This window comes from Caretta caretta, chromosome 25 (genome assembly GCF_965140235.1).
Source record: "Caretta caretta isolate rCarCar2 chromosome 25, rCarCar1.hap1, whole genome shotgun sequence".
NCBI classification, from domain to species: Eukaryota; Metazoa; Chordata; order Testudines; family Cheloniidae; genus Caretta; species Caretta caretta.
Genome location: NC_134230.1, coordinates 19,062,555 through 19,084,353, shown reverse-complemented (window position 1 = coordinate 19,084,353; position 21,799 = coordinate 19,062,555). Strand labels below are relative to the sequence as shown.

Here is a 21,799-nt window from a genome sequence, read left to right as displayed (position 1 = left end):
CGCCTCAGGCTTGAGAAGGGACCCTGGATCAGTCAGATCCAGCTTTGTAGAAAGAGCCCCCAGTCCAGGCTTAAGAGCAAACAGCAAAGGAGTAGATGGGGTCCCTTCCCGCCACAGACTAGAGTGTGCTAGCCCCCGTTAGGCCTCGCAGAGCAAGGACGTTCCAGGACAGGTGAACTAGTGCAGTGGTATGGTGCTCGGGCACCTCTGCTCTAGGACTAGCTCCTGACCCTCACCCCATGGGGCTGCGGAAAATGAGCCTGAAGGACTTGTGATTAGCATTGATTTATTTCTTCACACCAGCTCTTGGATACAGTGATCTTTAGGAAATTTTACTTTGACACTTTTGACATTTTTACAGTAAACATCACAAAAACAGGAGGCTGGATGTGCGTACCTGCGAAATAGAGAGAGTTCGCCAAGAAAAATAAATAGAGGGAAGCAACGCACCAGGTTTGGGCATTGATAGAATTCGATCTACTGCTTCACAGTCTCTACAATAACACATTACTATAGTAACAGACAAGGAACAGCGAGGCCTGTAGCAAACTAGCACCCTTCAGCTGCTAGTGCAACATCCTGGGGCAGGTGGGGTGTCAACCCCACCCCCAGCATGGAATGGGGCAGCAGTTCAGTGGCTTGTTTCTTTGCTTGAGGCACACCATCAAAGTTTTTCCTCTAGCGCGAGGTTTCCATTGGTCATCCACCACCGGGCTGGGGCTAGTTTGGTACAGGAGTGCCTTGGCCCTTACTCAGCTTTGTTTTTAAATAATAGATTTAAAAGTGATATTCACAAGCAGGTTCATACCACACTGATAAAATAAATACATCTGCACAATCACAGCACAGCATGTCACACCATGGTCACTCACTACTTCTATTTACAGGAAGGTTGTTTTTATGTACAAGGAGGAAGACAGCAGGAGCATAAATTAGCATCTATTTATACAATAGTCAGGAACTAGCCATCCTTGGTGGGGGAGAACAGAGCAGCAGAGGAATGAAAGTCAAGCGGCTCTTCAGCCAGCCAGCGTTATCGGCCAAGGCCTCTGTGCTAGCAAGGAGAAGTTAAGGGGAGGTGTAAAGACAGGGCTGGAACACATCTCTATGAAGAACAAACCACCTGCACTAATGCCTTACTGGGATCTAGACGCACCATTTAGGAAGTGATTGAATTGTCAAGATTAAAATCCACATCTGCCCCGATGCAACCCCAGTGTGTCACCCCCTCAGCAGCACTACAGCGAAGGGAGCAGGTCTCTGGTTCCATGGGGCCGGGCTGTTTGTTCAGGACCAGGTGGACTCTAGTCCTTTAAGCTGCTGTCCCCTGAGCAGGGCTCCTCCCACCACCCAGCAGCAGGGATCCAGCTGGGAAGGAAGGAAGGAAGGAAGCTAAGGAACACATTGGCCAAGCTGAGTCAGCTGGTTAATGCAGGATTCTGCAATTAACCCCTCCCCCCCTTCCAGCAAGACAGACAATTATCTATAAACAAGGGGGCACAATCAGGAAATAGTTAAAAGCAAACAACAAAAAAGTTTCTCCTACCATCCCAGGTTGGAAAACTGGAGGGCACGGGGAGGGCGGGGCAACGCCCCACGGAACCTGCAGACTCTGAGAGGGTGGCCAGAGCCCTTTCAAATCCTGCCAGGTGAGAGCGGACAGACAACTCCTCGCTATGGGCCATCCCACCAGACCTCGTGACTGGGGTGTTCAAGTGGGAGCACAACTGAGAGTAACTAGGGCACTGGTTACTTGGAGGGGTGATGTGGCCTACGCGGGCAGAGGGGGCCGTCCTGCAGTCTCTAACAGGCACAGTCCTGGTGGGGGGGTGCTTGCTGGTCAGTCAGCTGCGGCCCTTGTTTCGCACCAGTCACTGCTGGGTCCGCCGTGTCTAGGGACTCGGACATCTTCTCGCAGATAATGTCGACGAGCCGCTCGAATGTCTGCTTGACGTTGATATTGTCCTTTGCGCTGGCTTCGAAGAACTCAAAACCTGCCCAAAGAGAGATGGGAGAGTGTGAGACTGGCAGCCGGGAGAGACTTGGGGCAAGGCAGGGCCTTTGCTCACCAACAGGGGCCCCTGCAATGCACCTTACCAAAAACGATTCCTAAGCCCTGGGAAGTATTTTTAGCTGGGATAATTAAAGACCCTGGAAATTAATCTGTCCCAGGTAATTACTTTTACATGGCCCCAAATGTTCATGGAAAATAACAAGGCAACCTCAGCAGCAGGCAGGGGCTGCATAGGCAGCGTCAGCAGCCGGGGACCATCGCTCTGGCCAGCGAAGTCACCCCCCAGCTCTGTTAAATGGCCCGGGATGTTCAGCTCAGACTCCTGCTCCCCATCACAGGAGCTGCTGATTCAAGCTAACTAGGTCAGTCAGGGGAAGGCATTTTTACAAGCTTTGCATCTCTGACGGCAAGAGCTGAGATCCGGGTCTGGGATTCCACCAGCTTAGAACCAAGTATCAGTGCTCAGCATCCCTAGAGCTGAGTGTTTTCTGTGCAGCCAGGTGAGACCCACATGCAAGGGACCCCACCTTACAAAGCCCAGCAAATACCCACGCCTCTTTGATCAGCAGTTGGGTCTTGACTGACCGTTTAAAGATGTGGGGTGGGGGTAACTTAACATTGATTGCCCAAGTCCCGTCCAGGTAGGTGACAGAGTCCATGGGCGGGGCCACTCAGGCTCCTGCTGGCTATAGACAGTTCTCGTCATGTGCATGATAAATATGGAAAGTCTCTGAATTTTTAAGGGTTTTACAGCTCCTCCTCTGGGCTGTTAAATTTTAATGGGACACTTTGCAGGGAAAAGGGTTTAGTTATAAATCCATAAACTCGCCCCACGTTCTAAACTGGGTTCAACCTGCTGTTCAATCCACCCAGGCCGACTGGTTTTCCAAACACTTTACAGCAGTAAACGCAGGGTTTATACGGTTGTGATAATAACAGATTATAATAGAAACAGTTATCGAAAACACTGGCGCTGGCTCGGCAATTACAGTTTTGTTAGAAGACAAGCCATGCTGCTACTTAATGACAGAATTATGGCAAGTGCAATGAGTCAATTAAATTACTCTACAGGAAAGAAACAGACACACAGGTCCCCTCTCAGGGTTACAGCTCCTGTGCCTGCCACACAACCACACCGCCTCCACACACGTGCGTGTGCACTCGCACAGACACAGGTCCCCTTGCAGGGTTACAGCTCTGTGCAGCACCCCTCATCTTCCCCACACCTGTCAGGCCCCTAAAAGATGCTGCCCAGGCCTGCAGGGCACCGTTACGGCCATCTCTCAGCACAAGGACGTCCAGATGCCTTTTGGGGCAGCAAATGCTGGTGCTCAACTGGCCAAAGAACCTTCCCATGCCCAGGACTTACCCACGGTGCTTCTGACCTGCTCTTGTGCAAGGCAGCGCAAAGCCCCAACAGCTCGGCAATGCCTGGAACCCTCTCAGATGCTCACATAAGACTGAATCCTGAAAGGGCCCGAGCGGCGCCAACCAGAACCTTGCAGGGTCGGCACGTTACCTAGGCTGGGGCTCGGTGCACAGCACCCAGCACTTACCCAGGTGCTCCGCCAGCTGGCGCCCTCTCTCCGCCGCCACAACTCGCTCATCCTCCATGTCGCACTTGTTACCCACCAGTAGCACCTGTGCATTATCCCAGGAATAGGTCTTGATCTGGGTTGACCTTAAAGCCGCAATAGGGGAACAAATAATCACAATATTCAGACAGCAGGGCTGTGGGCAGCTGGTTATAGACAAAGGCCCAGATTGTCAAAGGTGCTGTGCTCAGCGTTGCAATGCCTAACTTGATTTAGGAGCCTTTAGCTCATTTTCAAAAGTGATTCACACATTAGGAGCCAAAATCCCATTGACAGTTAATGCAATTTAGGCTCCTAAATCAGTTAGGCATTGCAGTCCTGAGCATAGCAACACATCAATACTTTTAAAGACTCCGGGCCAAAAGTCCCAGATCCCAGCCAGAGACTGAAGCCTGGTTCTCTGGGTCAGTGGCAAGAGGCCTTCACCCCCCAGCCTCTTAGCAGAGAAGTTTCGCCTTCACCCCATTTCAATCAAGCCATCAAAGCCAGACTGCCAGAGGGCATGTCAGAGATCCACCACAGCTGCAGCCACAGAGCGTGAAGAAACCAGCAAAGCAGGAAGAGACCTAAAGAGAGAGCTAATGGGAAGAGAAACCAGTAGCAAGATGCATTGGTGGTCAGTGCACAGAGAACAGGGGAGCAGAGGAAGTGGGGAGAGGGGGACAGCAGAGATGGAAAAGCTCAACCCCAGTGCTGGGACAGGGGCCAGACGAGCAGCCTGGACACCCCATGGCTAGCACAGAATAGACAGCAACAGAGCAAGCTGGGCTCCCCTCCTCCCACAAACCACTCTGCGACTTGCCTGCCCCCAGCCCTAGCGTGCCCAGCTGGGGTGTCCAGGGCTTCAGCTTCTCTGCAGAGACTGCCATGAGGGGCATGCCTGGGGGGCTGCGTGCGAGTGTGCTGAAAACACGCCACCTGTTCTCTGCACCTGGGAACCAAGTGCCAGGAAAGGATTTCGGTCACTGCCCATCCGGGAACCAGCCTCCTAGGGGGAGAGCTCTGGACGCCGTCACCAACGGCCAGAGCCAGGCAGCCTACCACCAGCAGCGCAAGATGCACGGAACGGGCTGGCAGGGCCCAGCACAGGCTCAGTTAAAGGCCAGGAGCTGTGCATGTACGTGGGACTCTCCAGCTACACAGCAGGTCTGGGCAACATCGGGGAGGGGAGGGCACTAGGGTGAATTTCTGAGAGATTCCCAGTGATCCAGGGCTGAAAGCAGAGCCTGGGGAAGTGGGAACCAGGCCACGCTAGACTGACAGGACCCTCTCTGAACGCACTCGGGGGCTGTTTCGGTCTTGCATTGGGGAGGTAGTGGGCGGCCCAAACAGCCAGCCAGGCTCAGTGCCAACGGGACACGTTCCAGCCCGGATTCCAGCTCTCGCACTTGGAGCCAGGACTAGTTCCACGGACATGGCCCGTCAGTGGCTGCTTGGGGCACCTTGGCACCTGGCTCAGGGCAGCTCTCCCAGCCTGCTGCAGAAGTGTTCCTGGGGGCTCTGAACTCATCTCGCTGCCGTGGGCTGGGGGAGGAGGCGGCTCCTGGCCCAGAATTTCTGCAAGGGCTGCACTTCGTTTGGCTCAGGTGCAGAGACAGCCCACGCGGGCGGGTTATTAGCCAGGCTGCTGACAGCACAGTACTCAAGGCTGGGGACCACCCTGTGGGGGGAGCCATGCTGGCTGCATTACAAGCAGCCCCTGTCCCCTCAAACCTGGGCAGAGGCCAGGAATCGCAGTGCACAGAGGAGGGAGAAGCTCCAGGCAGCAAACCTTGCCCTGTCTCTGGGCGACAAGAGCTGGAGGCATCGCAGGCCAGGCCAGGCCAGCTCCACCCCGCAGAGATGTATTTACCCAGATGTAGGAAACACCCACTTCAAATGGGGTGGGGGCCGCAGCGGAAAGGCAGCCAGCAGCAGCTGTGCAGAGTCCAAGCTGCAGCCCTAGGAGGAGGCAGGGGGTGCAGGCGTGTGGGGGGAGTTTCCTTAGCAGAGGAAGACTGTAAGTGGGGGAACATCTTGGCAAGCTTCGAGAAGACAGCAGCCCCTTAGGAGCACGGCTCTGCAGCGGAGCGGGCCCTAGAGGGCACCTGGTGACCAGCTGGCGGCAGAGAGAGTCACACGCAGGGAGTGCTCCCAGCGGGACCACAGTCCGTGGGCATGCAGACATGGCCTGGGGGAGGGGTCCCGGCTACACAGTCCAGTTCGGGACTGGGGCTGGGCAGAAGCGCAGTTAGACATCTGCTGAGTGGCCTAGTTGCCGGGTCCCAGCATGGCTAAAGTGACGGCAGTGAGAAGCTGGCTCTGCACGATGGAGAGGCTCCCTCCCCCTCTCCCCCATCCTCACTGGCTCTGCTAACGAGACGCTGGCCCCGTCTTGGCACTGGCCAAGGCTCAGTGTTGCTTTCCCTTCCCGGTGCCCTCAGAGCCACCCGCTCACCAGTCCTGCACAGCGTTGAAGGACTCCTCGTTGGTGATGTCGTACATCAGGATGAAGCCCATGGCCCCCCGGTAGTAGGCGGTGGTGATGGTCCGGTACCTCTCCTGGCCCGCGGTGTCCTGGGGAGACCAGAGCAGGGTCACTTGGGAGCAGCAGGAAGGATGTGGGAACTCACCCTAACTTCCGTGCACCCCCCGCCCGGGCCCCGGAGCTCCAGCACTGCGAGACGGGAGGAGACGGATCCTGCCTCTGAGATTTAAAGAAGGAAAATCCAATGTTTAGCCAAGTCTCTGGAACTTTCTCCCAGGGCTGCTGACCCCCACCCAGAATGATCTAGGGCACGGGGCCAGGCCAGTGCACCCCCCTGCCCCATTCGGCGTCTCCTGGGCTGGGAGAGTGCGGGGCATGGCAGAGCGCCTCTCCCACACATCCCCTCCCAAGCCCGGCAGTGAGATCACACCCAAGCAACCCTGCGTGTGCCATGGGGGTGGGGAGGGGGAGGGGGACGGGGCCTCCAGGGAGCCCTGCCAAGGAGCAGGGGGAAGAGGAACCGCGACTCCCTGTCTCTGGGGTTTCCCAGGACAGCTGGGAGGCTCAGCCAGGCCCGCAGTGGAGCTGCCTGCGATTCACCATGGCAACCTGTCCCCGTGCCAAAGGGAGCCTTGGTCCCACACTGTGCGCCCAGCTCCAGGGACAGGCTGTGGTTTGCCGCCTCCCGCGGGCAGCTCTCGCACCCAGAGCTGGTGGGCCCAGGCCCTCCCTTCCCAGCCCTGCATGCGGCTGCACCAAGGGCAGGGCTGCGGCCCGGCCAGCGTCAGAGCGATGCCTGCAGACACCTCCTCCATGGCCCCACGGACCCCCACCGACCCTGCCCCAGGCCTCCAGCCATTGCTGATGCATCCCACACACGTGTGCTTCGGGACACCACAGCTCCCCCCGCATGCACACGCCTCTTGCCAAAGTGCCCCGCCCCTGCATGCACATGCCTTCGGCTCCTGCACTCCCTCCAGCCACTGCGGCGAGCAGAGCGGGGTGCAGCCGGTGCAGTGGCTCCGACCTGCAGGAGTCTGGCTCAGGGCCAAAGCAACGTGCTCAGTTTGGGAAGAAGCCGGCCGGCCCCGGGCCCAGGAAAGAAGCGCGGGGTCTGAGCAGGGCTGTGAGCCACAGCACCCACCCGAGACATTTGGCCAGACCCTGCCCTGGGGATCCATGTGGAGGGTGCCCTGCCCCAGACCTCCCCGCAGGGACAGGCAGAGGTGGGGAAGCACCTCACAGTCTGGCTTTGGCCCCCTGGTTCCTGGCAGCAGGAGTCCCGAGTGGCCCTACCTGGGCATTTTTTGCCTCCTAGCAAGATCTGACCCAGAGCTCCCACAAGTGCTGGTAGGGGCGGGGGTGGAGTGCAGGATCCAGGGAGTTTAGTCATCGCTCCGCTCCGTTATTTGGGACCCACAGGCCCCAGGAGCTTGGCAGAAGCCCCTGCTTATTTGCCTGGACAGTTCAACCCAGTGCTCCGGAGCAGTGCAGGGCCTGGAAACACCCGTGGCTGTCGGCCTGCGGAACAGGTGCTGCAGGGCAGGCCATGGAGAGGAGAAATCCACCCCGAGCACTGAGGGCAGTAGAAGCAAGATGTTTACCAGTCGGTAAAGCGACACCCGTGGGCAGCTCCAAGCACTTCAGACAATCACCAGCCCCGACTCCTCGGTGGGGGTGGGAAAGATTCCTGCCCATTTCACAAATGGGGAAACAGAGTCAGAGAGGCCACATGAGCCAAGTGAGTGGCAGGGCTGGGAACAGAACCAGGGACTCCTGGGTAAGTCCCTACTCTAACTACTAGGTAACTAACTGTATAACAAAACCGCCCCAGTGGCTGGCCGACTGCAGCGCTACTGTGCCAAGTAACTTGCCATCACTCAGGGGTCTCTCAGGTTGGAGGAGCTCCCCGTCCCCAGTGGGCCACCCTGGACCAGCTGAAGCACACGAGGCAGAGACGGGGACTGGCAGACCTGCCATGGCATCGCTGCTCAGGAGAGGAGAGGTGCGTTAATTGAACCCGTCTCTCTCCAGGGCTGGGTTTCAAGCAGACGAAGGGGAGGACTTTGGGGTGGATTCGCTAAGAGTCTCAGCCTGGCCAAGAGACCGGTTCCCGATTTCCGCTCTGATCCCACTGGAATCGCCATGTCTCTGGTTTTATATTTGAATTATTTTATGATTCTTCCAATCAAAGAATTTCCAAATTCTCTGCAGATCTACCCTTTCCCTTTGGGCCACCCCTGGCTGCAGGGCATGCTGGGAGGCACTGACAGCAGATGCCAGCTGCCTTGCCAGGATCATGTCAATGCCGAGGAGCAGGACCCAAGCAGGGCTCAGCTGCAGAGCAGCCAATAGGGGCTGGGACTGTCCTGTCCAGGGAGGCCCGTAGGGAGAGGCAGGCCCAGGCACTCCCGACACACCAGCTTCTCATTCGCCTGCCGTTGAATGGGAAGGGGGAGCCCTTCGTTTCAGATGAGCCTGTGGGAGTGGGGTGCCCGGCGATTAGCCACATGTCTGCATGAACAGCCCAGCTCACCGAGTTTGCAAAGAGCAGCCTGAAGCAAGGCTGGAGAAGCCCCTCCCTACGCACCCTGACAGAGGACAGACGGACCAGAGGAGCCCAGGGAAGAAAACAGGAAGCCACAAAATTTACAGGGCAAAGCCCAGCAGGCAGGGGCAGGAACACCCCCCGCGTGCCCCAATGTTCAGACAGCCGCCCTGAAGCAGTTCAGTGTCAGACAGGGGCTCCCCTCCCAGCAAGGGACCATTCTGCTGCCTTCAATGCTGCTGGGGGAGCTGAACGCAGCCCCAGCAAAGAACCCCGAACTCGGCTCTCCTGAAAATTAACCCCCACTCTGCACTCCCAGGCAGTGGCTTCATTAGGCTAGGAACTGGCACGTGTGCCCAAGAGACCCCTCCCCGCTCACCAAGAGTCACCAGGCTCATCGCTTCTCTGGTTCCACCACCCAGAGCCTTTCATCGCTGCGGCAGGCAGCTCAGAGCCACGAAGCTGCATTTACATCCCACGGGAACGAGGGCAAAGCCACCGCAGCTAAATCTGTCACTCTGGCTACTCCCTCATCTCTGCTGCTGAGACTGTTCTGGGCGCTTCTGTGTTGACGCTCTGTGCCCAGGGAGGCAGGGAGCCTGTCAGCACACGGCGCTGTGGAGCGTGAGGCCACCTCTGAGCGTTCTGGAGCCAAGGCCTTGGGCTAATGGCTCCTTCCAGAGGCTGTGTGTATGTGAGAGTGGGGGGGTGGAGGGGGCCAAGGTGAATCAAGGTGGAGCTGACAGCCTGGGTGCAGAGCAAGGGGCAGCCCAGGCTTGCTCTGCAGCGGCTCGGTGGAGGAGCTGGGAAAGGCCATGCTGTAGAGCTGGGCTTTAGAACAGCCCTGAGCCTACGCGGGGTGCTCGGGTTCTAGGAGACAGCATGGCCACAGCCACCACCCGTCCAAGCCTCTTCTCACTGCCGCTGTCCCATGCAGACCACAGTCCCAGGGTGTACACAGCACACCAGGACCCCTCTTCTGAGGGCCACTCTGCCAGGCCGCCGCAGGGCTAGCAGCAGATGCAGGATGCTCACACTTCGTGGAAGGGGTTAGTTAGCAACCTGTGTCCTGGGGGGAAAGAGCGTAAAAGAAACCAGAACCGGCATCACCCATGTGATGTCCGACCTTCGGAAAACACTCCGGGCTGGTTATCACTTCGTGAACATCTCCCCCAGCAAGCACCGATCCCATGGTGCCCACTGATGGCCTGGGGAGAACACGCCAGGCACACCATGCAGCAGCCAAGGCCGGAGGGCCAGTCTAAGCCACAGGGAAGTTGAAGGTGGCCGAACAGGACTCCCCGGACTGAGGCCTGGCTAGGACTCTGGGTTATCACCCCAGCCCTGGAGCAGCTGGCTGGGCCAGGGAGGTTTCAGTGACATCTCCTGTGACATACAGCAGCACAGAGCCCACCTCACTGCATCCCACAACCCCCAGCGCCTGCTGCGACCACAGCCCCTACCCAGATCTGCAGCTTGATGCGCTTGTCGTTCCTGTAGATGGTTTTGACTTTGAAGTCGATGCCCACGGTGCTGACGAAGGCGGGAGTGAAGGAGTCATCAGCGTACCGGAACAGGAATGAGGTCTTCCCCACGCTGCTGTTCCCGATGATCAGGATCTTGAACATGTAGTCGAAGTTCTGATCCGAGGATTCCTTCTGGCCATAGCGGGAGTCGGTAGCGGAAGCCATCTGCAAAGGGAAGCATACGGCAGAGCTGGGCTGGGGGGGTATGTGCTTCCTGGGGGATTCAGGCATGCTCGGCCCCATGGAGTCACCAGGGTGGCTGCTCCCCGCTCAGACCCAGAGACACCCCACCACCAGCTTCTGGGAGGTCAGAGCGAGGCCACATCATGCAGTATCGCACCCCATCACCCCTCTGGGTGCAGTAACATGGGCGGGCACCGTGAAGCACCAGAAATGGCACCCAGATATGCCCAACCTTTCTGCCCTGCAATGGGGAGGGGGGAGGCTCATGGGGGTGCCCTTCCGGTGGGTCATATCTGGTGTCATTCGCAACGGAGTACTGCAGCGTCCAACACCCTGGAACGAAGGTACAAGGTTTCTCAGCGAGGGCGGAGTGACCAGAGAGCTGGGAACAGAATCCAGGTCTACGCATACCCAGAACGGATTGGTCAGATTTTAAACATGCTCCTCTCTGCCATGCTGTTTTAGGATAACCCTGAGACCCCATCCCTGCCTGAGCCTGGGCCCTGCCCCATGTTTCCCCACTGGCAGCTGGGGGTGATCACAGCACATGCCACCCACCAATGCGGCTGATGCAGGAAGTTGGACCCGGCAGAGGACACCAGCCCCAAGCCAGCTGGGCTCTCTGATCCAGCCTCTCCCAGACCTAGCTATTCCACAGGATCTCCCTGCCCTGTTCACAAGCCGGAAGCCACGAGGCCCAGCAGACCACAGGCCCGGGCTCCCTTTCTGTCCCGGCACATACCCGGGGTACGTTACACCCGGAAGTCGACGAGGGGGAAGAGGCCCATTCCACCCAACCCATCACCCAGCCAGCACAAAGCTGCTCCTACAGCCTGCTCCCCAGGGCAGCACCCAGAGCAAGGCTGTATGACTCCAGGCACAGCTCCCCGCATCCCGCCCTGGAGAGCCCCATCACGGCCTAAAGCCTTCCTGCTACCCACCTCGAGTCTCTGCATCTTCATTCCGTCCCCCTGGCCTTGCCCTCAGCAAAGCGCCCCATCGAACCCCGTGGGCTGCTGCTGCTTGGCCGAACTAGGCAGCGTTCCTTCCCGATCCCCTCAGAGCTCAGCCCCTCCAGCCCCCCAGGCAATGCCCCTGCTCTCCCCAGACCTTCCTGCACTTTGTCTGCAAAGGGCCGGTACGAGGGGCCTAGACAATACTGCGTTTCCCCCTCGCCCCTTTGACTTGGCCAAAGGCTCAGGCTGCCCTTGCTGTGATCCTTGCAGCCCCTGCCAGGGCTCATGAGAGGTGCTGTGCGGGGACAGTCCTGAAGACTGATGCCCTTTGATTGCCCAGTGAGCAGGCAGAACACCATGGGCAGCTGGTGTCCGCTATTCCCCGCACCCCCAACCCTGCTAAGGGGAGTTCGAGCCCCACAGCCCATTCAGGCCGGGGCCCTTGGGGGGATGGGCAGCACGGGGGCCAGTCCGTTCCAGGTGTGGCAGCAGTTCTGTGCCAGTGGAAACAGGACCGAGCCCCACAGAGCCGTCAGGGATCCAGACCCATGATGACGTTTCTGAAGCCTGTTGCTGGCAAGCGATGGATATTCAGGGTCTGAACCGCTGGTGGAGACACAGCAAGCAGCATCTGCGAGTGGAGAATGCCAGGTCCGTAGCACTGGGCACAGCCTCTGGGTGTGGAAAGAGGCGACTCTGCTCCCCAGGTTCAGGGGGGCAGGAAAGAGACCATTGGGAAAATGGAAGGTGTGACAGACGGGCCCCCAAACAGCAGCCCTTTGCATGGAGCCCCTGTGGCTCACGCTGGAGGTGGGACGGCTCTCTGCAGCCCCCATAGCTGCGCTCCAAGTCCTAGATGGAGCGGGAGCCCAGCTCGCAGGAGCCTTACGGCTACCAGCCTGGGGAAGCCACACGCGTGTGGCCAGTTCCTCCCTGGAACGCTGCTCTCAGCCGTGCCTGCACAAGGGCCTCTGCTTCCTCTGCCCATCACCACCTTTGTCTCCCTCCTTCCCAGCTGCTGGAGTGAACTGGAGCAAGGCACCAGCCAACACTCAGCATGCGCCTCAAGTCCTGCTTCCTCCCCAGCGTGGAGGGGCTAACCCAGGGCAAGCTCTAGCCCAGACTCCTCGGCTGAGAGTCCACCCAGCTTCAGCACAAAGCAAACTCAGGTCTCTGCCACAAACTCCTCAACTGCTAATGTAGCTGTGAACTACCCCAGCACATGCGTCAACCAAAACAAGGACCCCTCGGGGCTTCTAACGGAAATGGCCCCCCCAAGGATCTGTACGGGGACCAACAATGTTCAACATATTCATAAATGATCTGGAAAAGGGAGGGAACAGTGAGCTGGCACAATTTGCAGACAATATAAAATTACTCAAGATCGTTAAGTCCAAAGCTGACTGCGAAGAGTTACAGAGGGATCTCACAGACCTGATGGCTGGGCAACAAAATGGCACCTTGAGACTCAGTCTAAGTGCAAAGTCATGCACACTGGAAAACATGATCCCAACTGTACATACAAAACGATAGGGTCTAAATGAGCTGTCACCACTCAAGGAAGAGAACTTGGCATCATCCTGGCTAGTTCTCTGAAAACATCCGCTCAATCTGAAAAATCAGCCAAAAAAGCAAACAGAATGGTAGGAACCATTAGGAAAGGGATAGATCATAAAACAGAAAACATCACAAGGCCACTTATAAATCCATGGCACGCCCACACCTTGAATAGTGCGTGCAGTTCTGGTCACCCCATCTCAAAAAAATATATGAGAATGGGAAGAGGTACAGAGAAGGGCAAGAAAAACTGCTAGGGATGGAACAGCTTCCATGGGCGATTAAAAAGACGGGGACCGTCCAGCTTGGAAAAGAGACGCCTGAGGGGGGAACATGATTGAAGCAAAGAAAACAGGACTGGTGTGGAGAAAGCGAATACGGAAGCGTTATTTATCTGTTCCCGTCACACACAAGCTAGGGGGTCATGTGTTGAAAACAAACAAACAGACGTACTGCTTCACACGGCACACCGTCAAGCCATGGAACAACCCATGGTCATGGCCCGGAACGTTGTGAAGGCCAAAAGTAGAACTGGACTAGAGAGTTAGATACTTTCATGGAGGACAGGCCCATCAATGGCTGTTAGCCAGGACTGTCAGGGATGCAACCCCACGCTCCAGGTACCCCTCAACCTCCAACTGCCAGAAGCACCTGGTACTGGCCACCGTGAGAGACGGATATTGGGTTAGATAGACCATTGGTCTAACATCAGCATCGCTATTCCTAGACCAGTGGTGCCCAAAGACACAGAGACCGTCCCTGCCCAAGACAGGCACATGGCGGGAGAAAGGGAATACAATCCCCATTTTGCAGGCTGGCAACTGTGCCCAGAGAGGTTATGGGCAGGATTATCAGTGGCCAACTCTCCTGGGTTTTCAATGGGAACTGGGTGCCTGAACTCTCTCAGCTGCCTGTGACAGCCCTACCCCAGTGACACTGGACCTCTGGGGCAGAGCAAGGAACCAAGCCCAGACCTCAAGACTCTGTCTAGAGCCTTCCCCACAAGGCTACGTGAATGTGGAGAGGCATGTGGCTGAAGGAGCAGGGTGAGAGCGCCCTGGACAACCCAGAGCAAAATTCCTGAGAACTAAGGGCAGGTCTGTGCCACTAGATTTTCCAGGGACATAGCAGGGCAGACAGCACCAGCAAACACTGTTGCTCTGGGAGGTCCCAAGAGCTTTGAATGCAAGAATAGATCCAGGAGGTCTGTATTTACTAGGTCCTGAGACAAACTCCTTCCCCCCAGAAATTAATGCTCCCTGTAAAGTAACAGTCCAAGTGCACCATGGTGTTTTTCCCATTATATAAGCTTCCTCAAAAGAAACCCTTGAAGCGAACAGCTTGCATGAATAGATAAGGTTCCAATTTCCTTCTTGAGGCAGCCAGCCAGTGCGGGCCTTTGATCCATGCAGCTGTGATGTTCCTGCACTCGGTCTGAACCACTACAAAGCCAGGCCTCCACTACTGGGTCTAACGTGCATCCCACCGGCCTGGGTGCTGGCAGCAGCCAAAACCATGCAAACAAAGTAAGATGTTTTAACATAAGAACGGCCACACTGGGTCAGACCAATTGTCCATGTAGTCCAGTGTCCTCTAACAGTGGTTGGGACAAGACAGGTCAGAGGGAATGAGTGGAAGAGGGCAATTAACCAAGTGATCCATCCCGTCACCCAGTCCCAGTGTCTGGCAGTCAAAGGTTTAGGGATACCCGGAGCATGGGTTTGCGTCCTTGACCATCTTGGCTAATAGCCCCCCGATGGACCTATCCTCCAGGAACTGAGCTAGTCATCTAGAGATTTGCTTTGTTTTACAAGCAGCATGAAAAACACTAGTGAAGTCAGTACAAACTAAAATTTCATACCGACAATGACTTGCTTATACTGCTCTATATCCCATGCACTGAAATGTAAGTACAATATTTATATTCCAATTGTTTTATTTTATAACGATATGGTAAAAATGAGAAAGTCAGCCACTGTTCAGTAACAGTGGGCTGTGAGACTTTTGTATTTGCATGTCTGATTTTGTAAGCAAGTCGTTTTTAAAGTGAGGTGACACTTGGGGTATGCAAGACAAATCAGACTCCTGAAAGGGGTACAGTTGTTTGGAAAGGTTGAGAGCCACTGCTCCACACCATTCAGGACTTTACAGACCTCTATCATATTCCCCCTTAGTCGTCTCTTTCCTAGACTGACGAGCCTGTCTTTTTACTCGCTCCTTATAGGGAAGCTGTTCCCTCCCCCTGATCATTTTTGTTGCCCTTCCCTGTACCTTTTCCCTTATAAACCCAACTGTGCCTCCTACACACCCCCTTTTCTAAAGTCATACCAGCCCCAATATTAGTGGGTTAGGGTTAGAGCCAAGGTAGAATTTCCCCCCCAGTTTACCTGAATTGGATAAGCAGCTCCCGAATTATGACATCCTAAAAACAAAGGCATTCACTGAAGCTCATCAAGTCTATTATTGTGCCACTTTGTAACAAAAGGAGCGGATTCTCCAAGCTGAGATCTACCCCCAGGTCTGAGATGACTCGGTTGTGATCAAACATGAAGAGCTGTTAAACATTTTTAACAGGGGCACTCTTCTGGATCATCAGCCCCAACAAGCACTGCGCAGCACAACTTGTCAGCGAGAGACCAAAGGCAACATTGTCAAAAGGGCCCAAGTGGCTTAGGAGCCTAGGCCCTATTTTCAAGTGACTTAGGCACTTGGACCCTAAATTCCATTCGCTTCCAATGAGACTTAAACTCTCAAGGGACTAAATAACTTTCAGAAATAGGACTTAGGTGCTTCTGAAAACATTACCCCAAAGCTCTCGTTGAAAAGCCACCAAGGGTAGGTCTGCCCTGCAGCTGGCAGTGCGATGGCAGCACGGGTCCGCACGACCATGCCAGCTTGAATCTAGCGAGCGCAGCTGGCTACAACAGCCATGACAATGCAGCGGCAGGGCTTCGGCAAGACCTGTGCAACGCACGCTGGGGACACGCTTGCATTAGCTGGCCCACACTGAAGCTCAGGCTGCCATTTCTTCACTGCTATTTTCAGCCATGCTTGCTAAGTTAACGTTAGCACAGGTACGCCAGCGTGTGCTGCATCACACCTCACAGAATCCTAGAATATCAGGGTTGGAAGGGACCTCAGGAGGTCGTCTAGTCCAACCCCCTGCTCAAAGCAGGACCAATCCCCAATTAAATCATCCCAGCCAGGGCTTTGTCAAGCCTGACCTTAAAAACTTCTAAGGAAGGAGATTCTACCACCTCCCTAGGCAACGCATTCCAGTGTTTCACCACCCTCCTAGTGAAAACGTTTTTCCTAATATCCAATCTAAACCTCCCCCACTGCAACTTGAGACCATTACTCCTTGTCCTGTCATCAGCTACCACTGAGAACAGTCTAGAGCCATCCTCTCTGGAACCACCTCTCAGGTAGTTGAAAGCAGCTATCAAATCCCCCCTCATTCTTCTCTTCTGCAGGCTAAACAATCCCAGCTCCCTCAGCCTCTCCTCATAACTCATGTGTTCCAGACCCCTAATCATTTTTGTTGCCCTTCGCTGGACTCTCTCCAATTTATCCACATCCTTCTTGTAGTGTGGGGCCCAAAACTGGACACAGTACTCCAGATGAGGCCTCACCAATGTCGAATAGAGGGGAACAATCACGTCCCTCGATCTGCTCACTATGCCCCTACTTATACATCCCAAAATGCCATTGGCCTTCTTGGCAACAAGGGCACACTGCTGACTCATATCCAGCTTCTCGTCCACTGTCACCCCTAGGTCCTTTTCCGCAGAACTGCTGCCTAGCCATTCGGTCCCTAGTCTGTAGCGGTGCATTGGGTTCTTCCGTCCAAAGTGCAGGACTCTGCACTTGTTCTTGTTGAACCTCATCAGATTTCTTTTGGCCCAATCCTCCAATTTGTCTAGGTCCCTCTGTATCCTATCCCTGCCCTCCAGCGTATCTACCACTCCTCCCAGTTGAGCTTCTCACACTCAGGCCTGGGCTACGCTTTAAATGTAGGTTGACATGGCTACAGCGCTCCTGGGTGCGCACTTTTCACCAGGCTCTGCAGACCTTACCCCTCTGCATCTACGCTCTGCGGCTATGGGCCACAGCTACGTGGCTGCTGCCCCCCAGTGCAGACGTGGTCTCACTCTCTCTTTTTCCTGCAGAGCCAAACTGCAAAGCTTAACTCGACTCTCCAGGGGTTGTCGTTTGCATAGCACCTACCACAACAGGGCCCAACCTGGCTGTGGCCTTGAGGGACTATTGCAATGTAAATGTCACAGAATCATAGAATCTCAGGGTGGGAAGGGACCTCAGGAGGTATCTAGTCCAACCCCCTGCTCAAAGCGGGACGAATCCCCAATTTTTGCCCCAGATCCCTAAATGGCCCCCTCAAGGATTGAACTCATAATCCTGAGTTTAGCAGGCCAATGCTCAAACCACTGAGCTATCCCTCCCCCCAAAACACCACAACAGAGAGGACAAAAAGCCCTGCAATACAAAAGTGAAGCAGAGAGGCCATTTGTAAATTCAGACATTAAGAATTGGTGGTCGCCACGGCTAAGCTTCAAACATGTCATCGCCAGACCCCAGTGGGAGGACAAGAGACAGTTACCTTCACTGGAGTAATCGCTCTCCTGGGCTGAACAGCTCCCGCCCTGCTGCCCAGCCCTAGGCCCCTGTGCTCCCCACACACACTCAGGACCCCTGCTCCTCTCACCGTAGCAGATCTGTGGAGGACTGGGAGGAGAGAACAGACGATCAAGATTGGCTGTTTTGCTAAAATAATTTACTGGGAATGATTCTGGGGAAGTCCTGGGCCCATTTTCAACAGAGGGAGACACTAGATGCCTGCAGTAGATTCCAAGGCCAGAAGGGCCTAGGAGGGTGCTGTTCCCCTCTGCTGTGAGCTTCTTAAGAGGGAGAACCTGCAGCAAGCCTTAACAGGCTGATTGGAGACCCCCACATGTCTCAGAAGGTTCACCAGGGACCACCCCTTGACCCCTCTGTAACCCTTAGTAGCTTTTTGGGGGGGGAAAGGGGAAGAAGATAACCATAAACTTTGCAACTTGGAGCAGAGTACGAACGGATACAGGAGCATCTTCCTGAATCTGCAGACAGACCTTTCCATTGCCTCTGCTGCTGCAGGAAAGAGTTCTTTTCAGCAACAGCATGAAATTAGTTTCAAGTATTTAGTCTCAGCACTTCAGGGAAACTCAAGAACCATGTCAACTTCAAGTTGGGCGCTCCAGTCATCTGCAATAGGGAAGGCACAAAACAAGATGGCTGTGGGAAGCAGCACAAACCTCCTCTCCTTGCCATAGGCAGGAGGTTCTTCAGACAGGCAGATCCTTCTCCCTTCCAGCAGCTTGACATTTATCAGATCCCTACCACCCAGAGCTGAGAAAGAGCCCTGAGTATGGTCCAGGGGCAGCTCATTGGTAAGAATCCCAGAGCCAGGGAGGGAATGGGGGTTGGCTACTGCTTCACACCAGGGAGTTGCCCGCATAACCTGCAGACGCCCACCTTCTCAGATTTGCAGGCTGGCCCCGGCTAATCGCTTCAAATCTCCGGTGACGTTTCCGAGCCCTGTTTATAAAGCACAGAGACTAGATTCGGCTTGATCTGAGTTGTACCAGGGTGCACAGTAGCATGAGCTTTTAGCTCCAAGATTTAAGTACGTGGGATATTGCTTGCACCGGGTATGCTGTCTCCCTTTACCGCCAATTGAAGCTGGCAAGGTGGGTGAGCTGCATCTTCCCTGTTCTAAGGTCACCCTTTGCAAAGGAGAAACAGAGACTCCCGAGCCACAAAGTACTTTTTTCTCTTTCTGTGAAATAATATCGGGAAATGCGACCTTATAATGACCTCTCATTCATAGTCACTACTGGGCAGACTCCTGCTCTGAGTCTCTAATCGCACTACCTGAAAAATTGTTGTACCTTTGTTTTAGTCTCTGATCACTTAATATTCAAGCAATAAGGTGACAGGCAGAGTACACGAGGCAAGCGTGTACGCAAGGCGGTGTACGCACGATGCACAAGGCAAAAGGTTGAACAACTTCAGTTTTGAGTGCAAAACTCACCCAGAAATACATGGCCACTTTCTGCTTCCCTTTATCAAACTGAACTTACAAACAGCCAGGAGGAGGAGAGTTTTTGTTTTACAAGTGCTGTCCCCAGTCCAAAGGCACCTCAAATAAGGAGCACTCGGACGTACTGGACAGTACAGCTATGGTCATGCCATTACATGCCGTCAGGAAGCTTTAACGGTGCACCGAGCCGAACGCCATTTCCTAATAAGCTGCACAATTCAGAGTTTGGGGGGAAAAAAAAAATCAAGAGAATTTTCAGCGTCTGAGAAATCAGCCCTGCTCCATTTCTCTAAAGCCAAACAGAAGAAAACCTCCAAACACGTGTATGAATAAGTATGTATCCGATTAATAAGTATGCATCCACAGTACGCATCCGATGAAGTGAGCTGTAGCTCACGAAAGCTTATGCTCAAATAAATTGGTTAGTCTCTAAGGTGCCACTAGCCCTCCTTTTCTTTTTGCGAATACAGACTAACACGGCTGTTACTCTGAAACCATGAATAAATCCTGTTTACATGGCTAATCTGCCAGCAATCCAGATCCAATGGGAACTATACAATCCAGCAAGTCACTTAGCCCATTTTAACAATATGCAATTTAACTCAAATAATGGGTCTCAACATAATATTAGTCATTTGGCCCTTGTGGACCAAGTTCATATTTAGAGAAACATTTTATTGCTACATTAAGCCAGCCACTTAGTGAGCTAACTCCTCCAGTGCATTTTAATTACAGTACTCTTAATACCTACAGGCAGCTTTTCTGTATACCGTCTCCAAGCATCTGCATTGAACGAGGAACACACACCTCCTCTGACAGGCACATGGAGACCCCAGCAATGAGCTAGCGCTCCAGCAAAAGGGAGGGTGATTCCCCACTAGCCCTGCTGCCCCACGACTTACTGTTTGCCACCCAAGTAAAGGCATCTCTCTTCTGCCAAGGCTCAACTAAGACACATGACCCAAGCCGCACCGTAAGGGACACAAGAGAAGGGACCGTGCAGATCAGGCTGGTGGTGGGCTCCATTTCTGTAATGCCTTTGGACAGGGCAGCCCAGTCCTGGCCTGGCCTGGCCGAGCCCTCTATTTTTCATGAGTCTATGGCAAGATTCTTCATAACCTCACAGCGTCCTGGTGTAAAGTAACGGACACTAGTGACCCTGCGCTAATGAGCAAAGCTTGGTGTGGAGGCAGATTTGGGTTGGTAAAGTCAGATAATTACACTGACCTTATCAAGGCATGTTGTGAGAAAGAGGGTAACAATGAAGCTGGGCTGTACCTAGGACTTGGGCAATGAGTGTCTTTCATTAGCTAGGGCTTTTCTGAGGGAGGGAGCAGTTTTACTCTGTAGAGAGGAGTGTAGAGATAGCAGGACTGAAAAGGGTTCGTGGTATGTCTGCACCAAAAGCTTCTGCCCTAGCAATGGGCGCTCTTCTCCTGTGTTCTTCTGGAAATTTCATCCTTTAATATCACCCAAGAAACACAAAACACCCATCATTGTAGGCAGATCATCTCAGTCACTGGTTTGCCTTCACCATGCAAATGTCACTGAGTGCACAGATGCCAAGGCAAACAATCACTCAGGCCCCCACATCCATTTTGCTCTCTGTTTTAAGAGCAGCATTAGGCACATGTGAAGTTAGTTATACCACCCATCAAAAGGAGAGCAAAGCAGTAACCTTATACACCACCGCATGGTACAGCAGGAACCAACTAAGCTGCATGCTTGGTTGGATGTGTTAATAAATGATCGTCACTCAGAGACCAAGGGGTTGAGTGGATGCAGATGGCTTCAAGCTATTCAGTTGTCTGTACCATTCAGCCCTCAGAGTCCCTGCCCTGCTATCAATCATTCATATTAAAACATCCTTAACCAGCTCAGTGTTCTTTTATTTAACAGGCTTTCTCTGGATTGCATCAGTGAGTACCCCCCCACCCCAACACTGGCAGAAAAGGCTGCATGCACAGCAAACATCACGTCTATGTTATTCTTTGAGGCCCAGCCAAATCTTCTGACCTGGCACCAACCAAGAGAAATGTCTCACCTGGGGCCGAGAGAGAGAAATATTCAGTGACCCTGTTTGGTCCCCTGAACCTCCATGTTTCCCCACGTTACCAGCTGAGAAATCACATTTGCAGAGCCTGGCAAATCACTGGAACGGATTCAGCCTTCGGTCCAAAAACGACCCTTCAATATGTTTTATACAAACCCCTAAAATGCCCCATCACCCCCACTCCAGGTAGGAGGCCAAGGAGCTCCCGTGCACCCCAGCTCCCCTCAATCCCCCCCGCCAGACAGGCAGCGTAGGTGGAAAAGGGGGGGGAGCGGAAGCTCGTTTGCTCTCCCCCCCAGGCCGGATAGAGACGGACATGGATGCAGAACGCTGACCCATGCACCCCCCCCCCGCCAGCAGGTCTGTGTGCATGCATCACCCAGCGGGGTTTGTGCACACAGCCCCCCATTGCTCTGCCATGCGAGGGGCGCCCCCCAAGCACACAGGCCCCCTCCCTCCATCCTTCAGCAGGAACCGAGCCCCCTGCTTGCCCCCCCCTCCCGTGCAGCCACGAGCCCCGCCCGCTGCATCATCATCCCCCCGGGTGTCAAATGAAGGTTATCGCCCTGCACGCGGGGGGCCGGGCGGGGCTGCCAAGGGGGACACGGGGCCGGGGGGGCGGCCGGGGGGGCGGCGCGCGCTCACCTCCAGATCGCGCTCCCCAGGCTTCTCTTGCGCCAAATGCAGCAGCACCGCGCGCGGCCCCGGCAATTGCAGAGCCCGGCTGACGTCGCCAGCATTCCGAAGGGGCGGGGACCGGTATGCAGATGAGAATATGACGTCAGGAGGCCGGAGACGACCCA

At 54.8% G+C, this 21,799-nt stretch overlaps 1 protein-coding gene across 1 annotated transcript; it reads right to left on the bottom strand.

Annotated features, from left to right (window-relative positions):
- Nucleotides 1-269: 269 nt before the first annotated feature.
- RAB3A (RAB3A, member RAS oncogene family) lies at nt 270-21,797 on the bottom strand. The gene is made up of 5 exons (XM_048830542.2): nt 21,642-21,797; nt 10,088-10,315; nt 6,047-6,165; nt 3,571-3,695; nt 270-1,994 (listed from the first exon to the last, which is right to left on the bottom strand). The coding sequence occupies exons 2-5, from the start codon at nt 10,313-10,315 to the stop codon at nt 1,804-1,806; spliced, it is 663 nt and encodes a 220-aa protein (XP_048686499.1). The 5' UTR covers nt 21,642-21,797; the 3' UTR covers nt 270-1,803.
- Between the last annotated feature and the right edge of the window lie 2 nt (nt 21,798-21,799).

Coding starts and splice junctions, on each gene's coding strand:
- RAB3A (XM_048830542.2), bottom strand. CDS start 10,315: ATGGCTTCCGCTACCGACTCCCGCTATGGCCAGAAGGAATCCTCGGAT. Junction 3,696..6,046: donor TTCAACGCTGTGCAGGACTG/GTGAGCGGGTGG, acceptor TGCGGCTTTAAG/GTCAACCCAGATCAAGACCT. Junction 1,995..3,570: donor CCAGCTGGCGGAGCACCTGG/GTAAGTGCTGGG, acceptor CTCTTTGGGCAG/GTTTTGAGTTCTTCGAAGCC.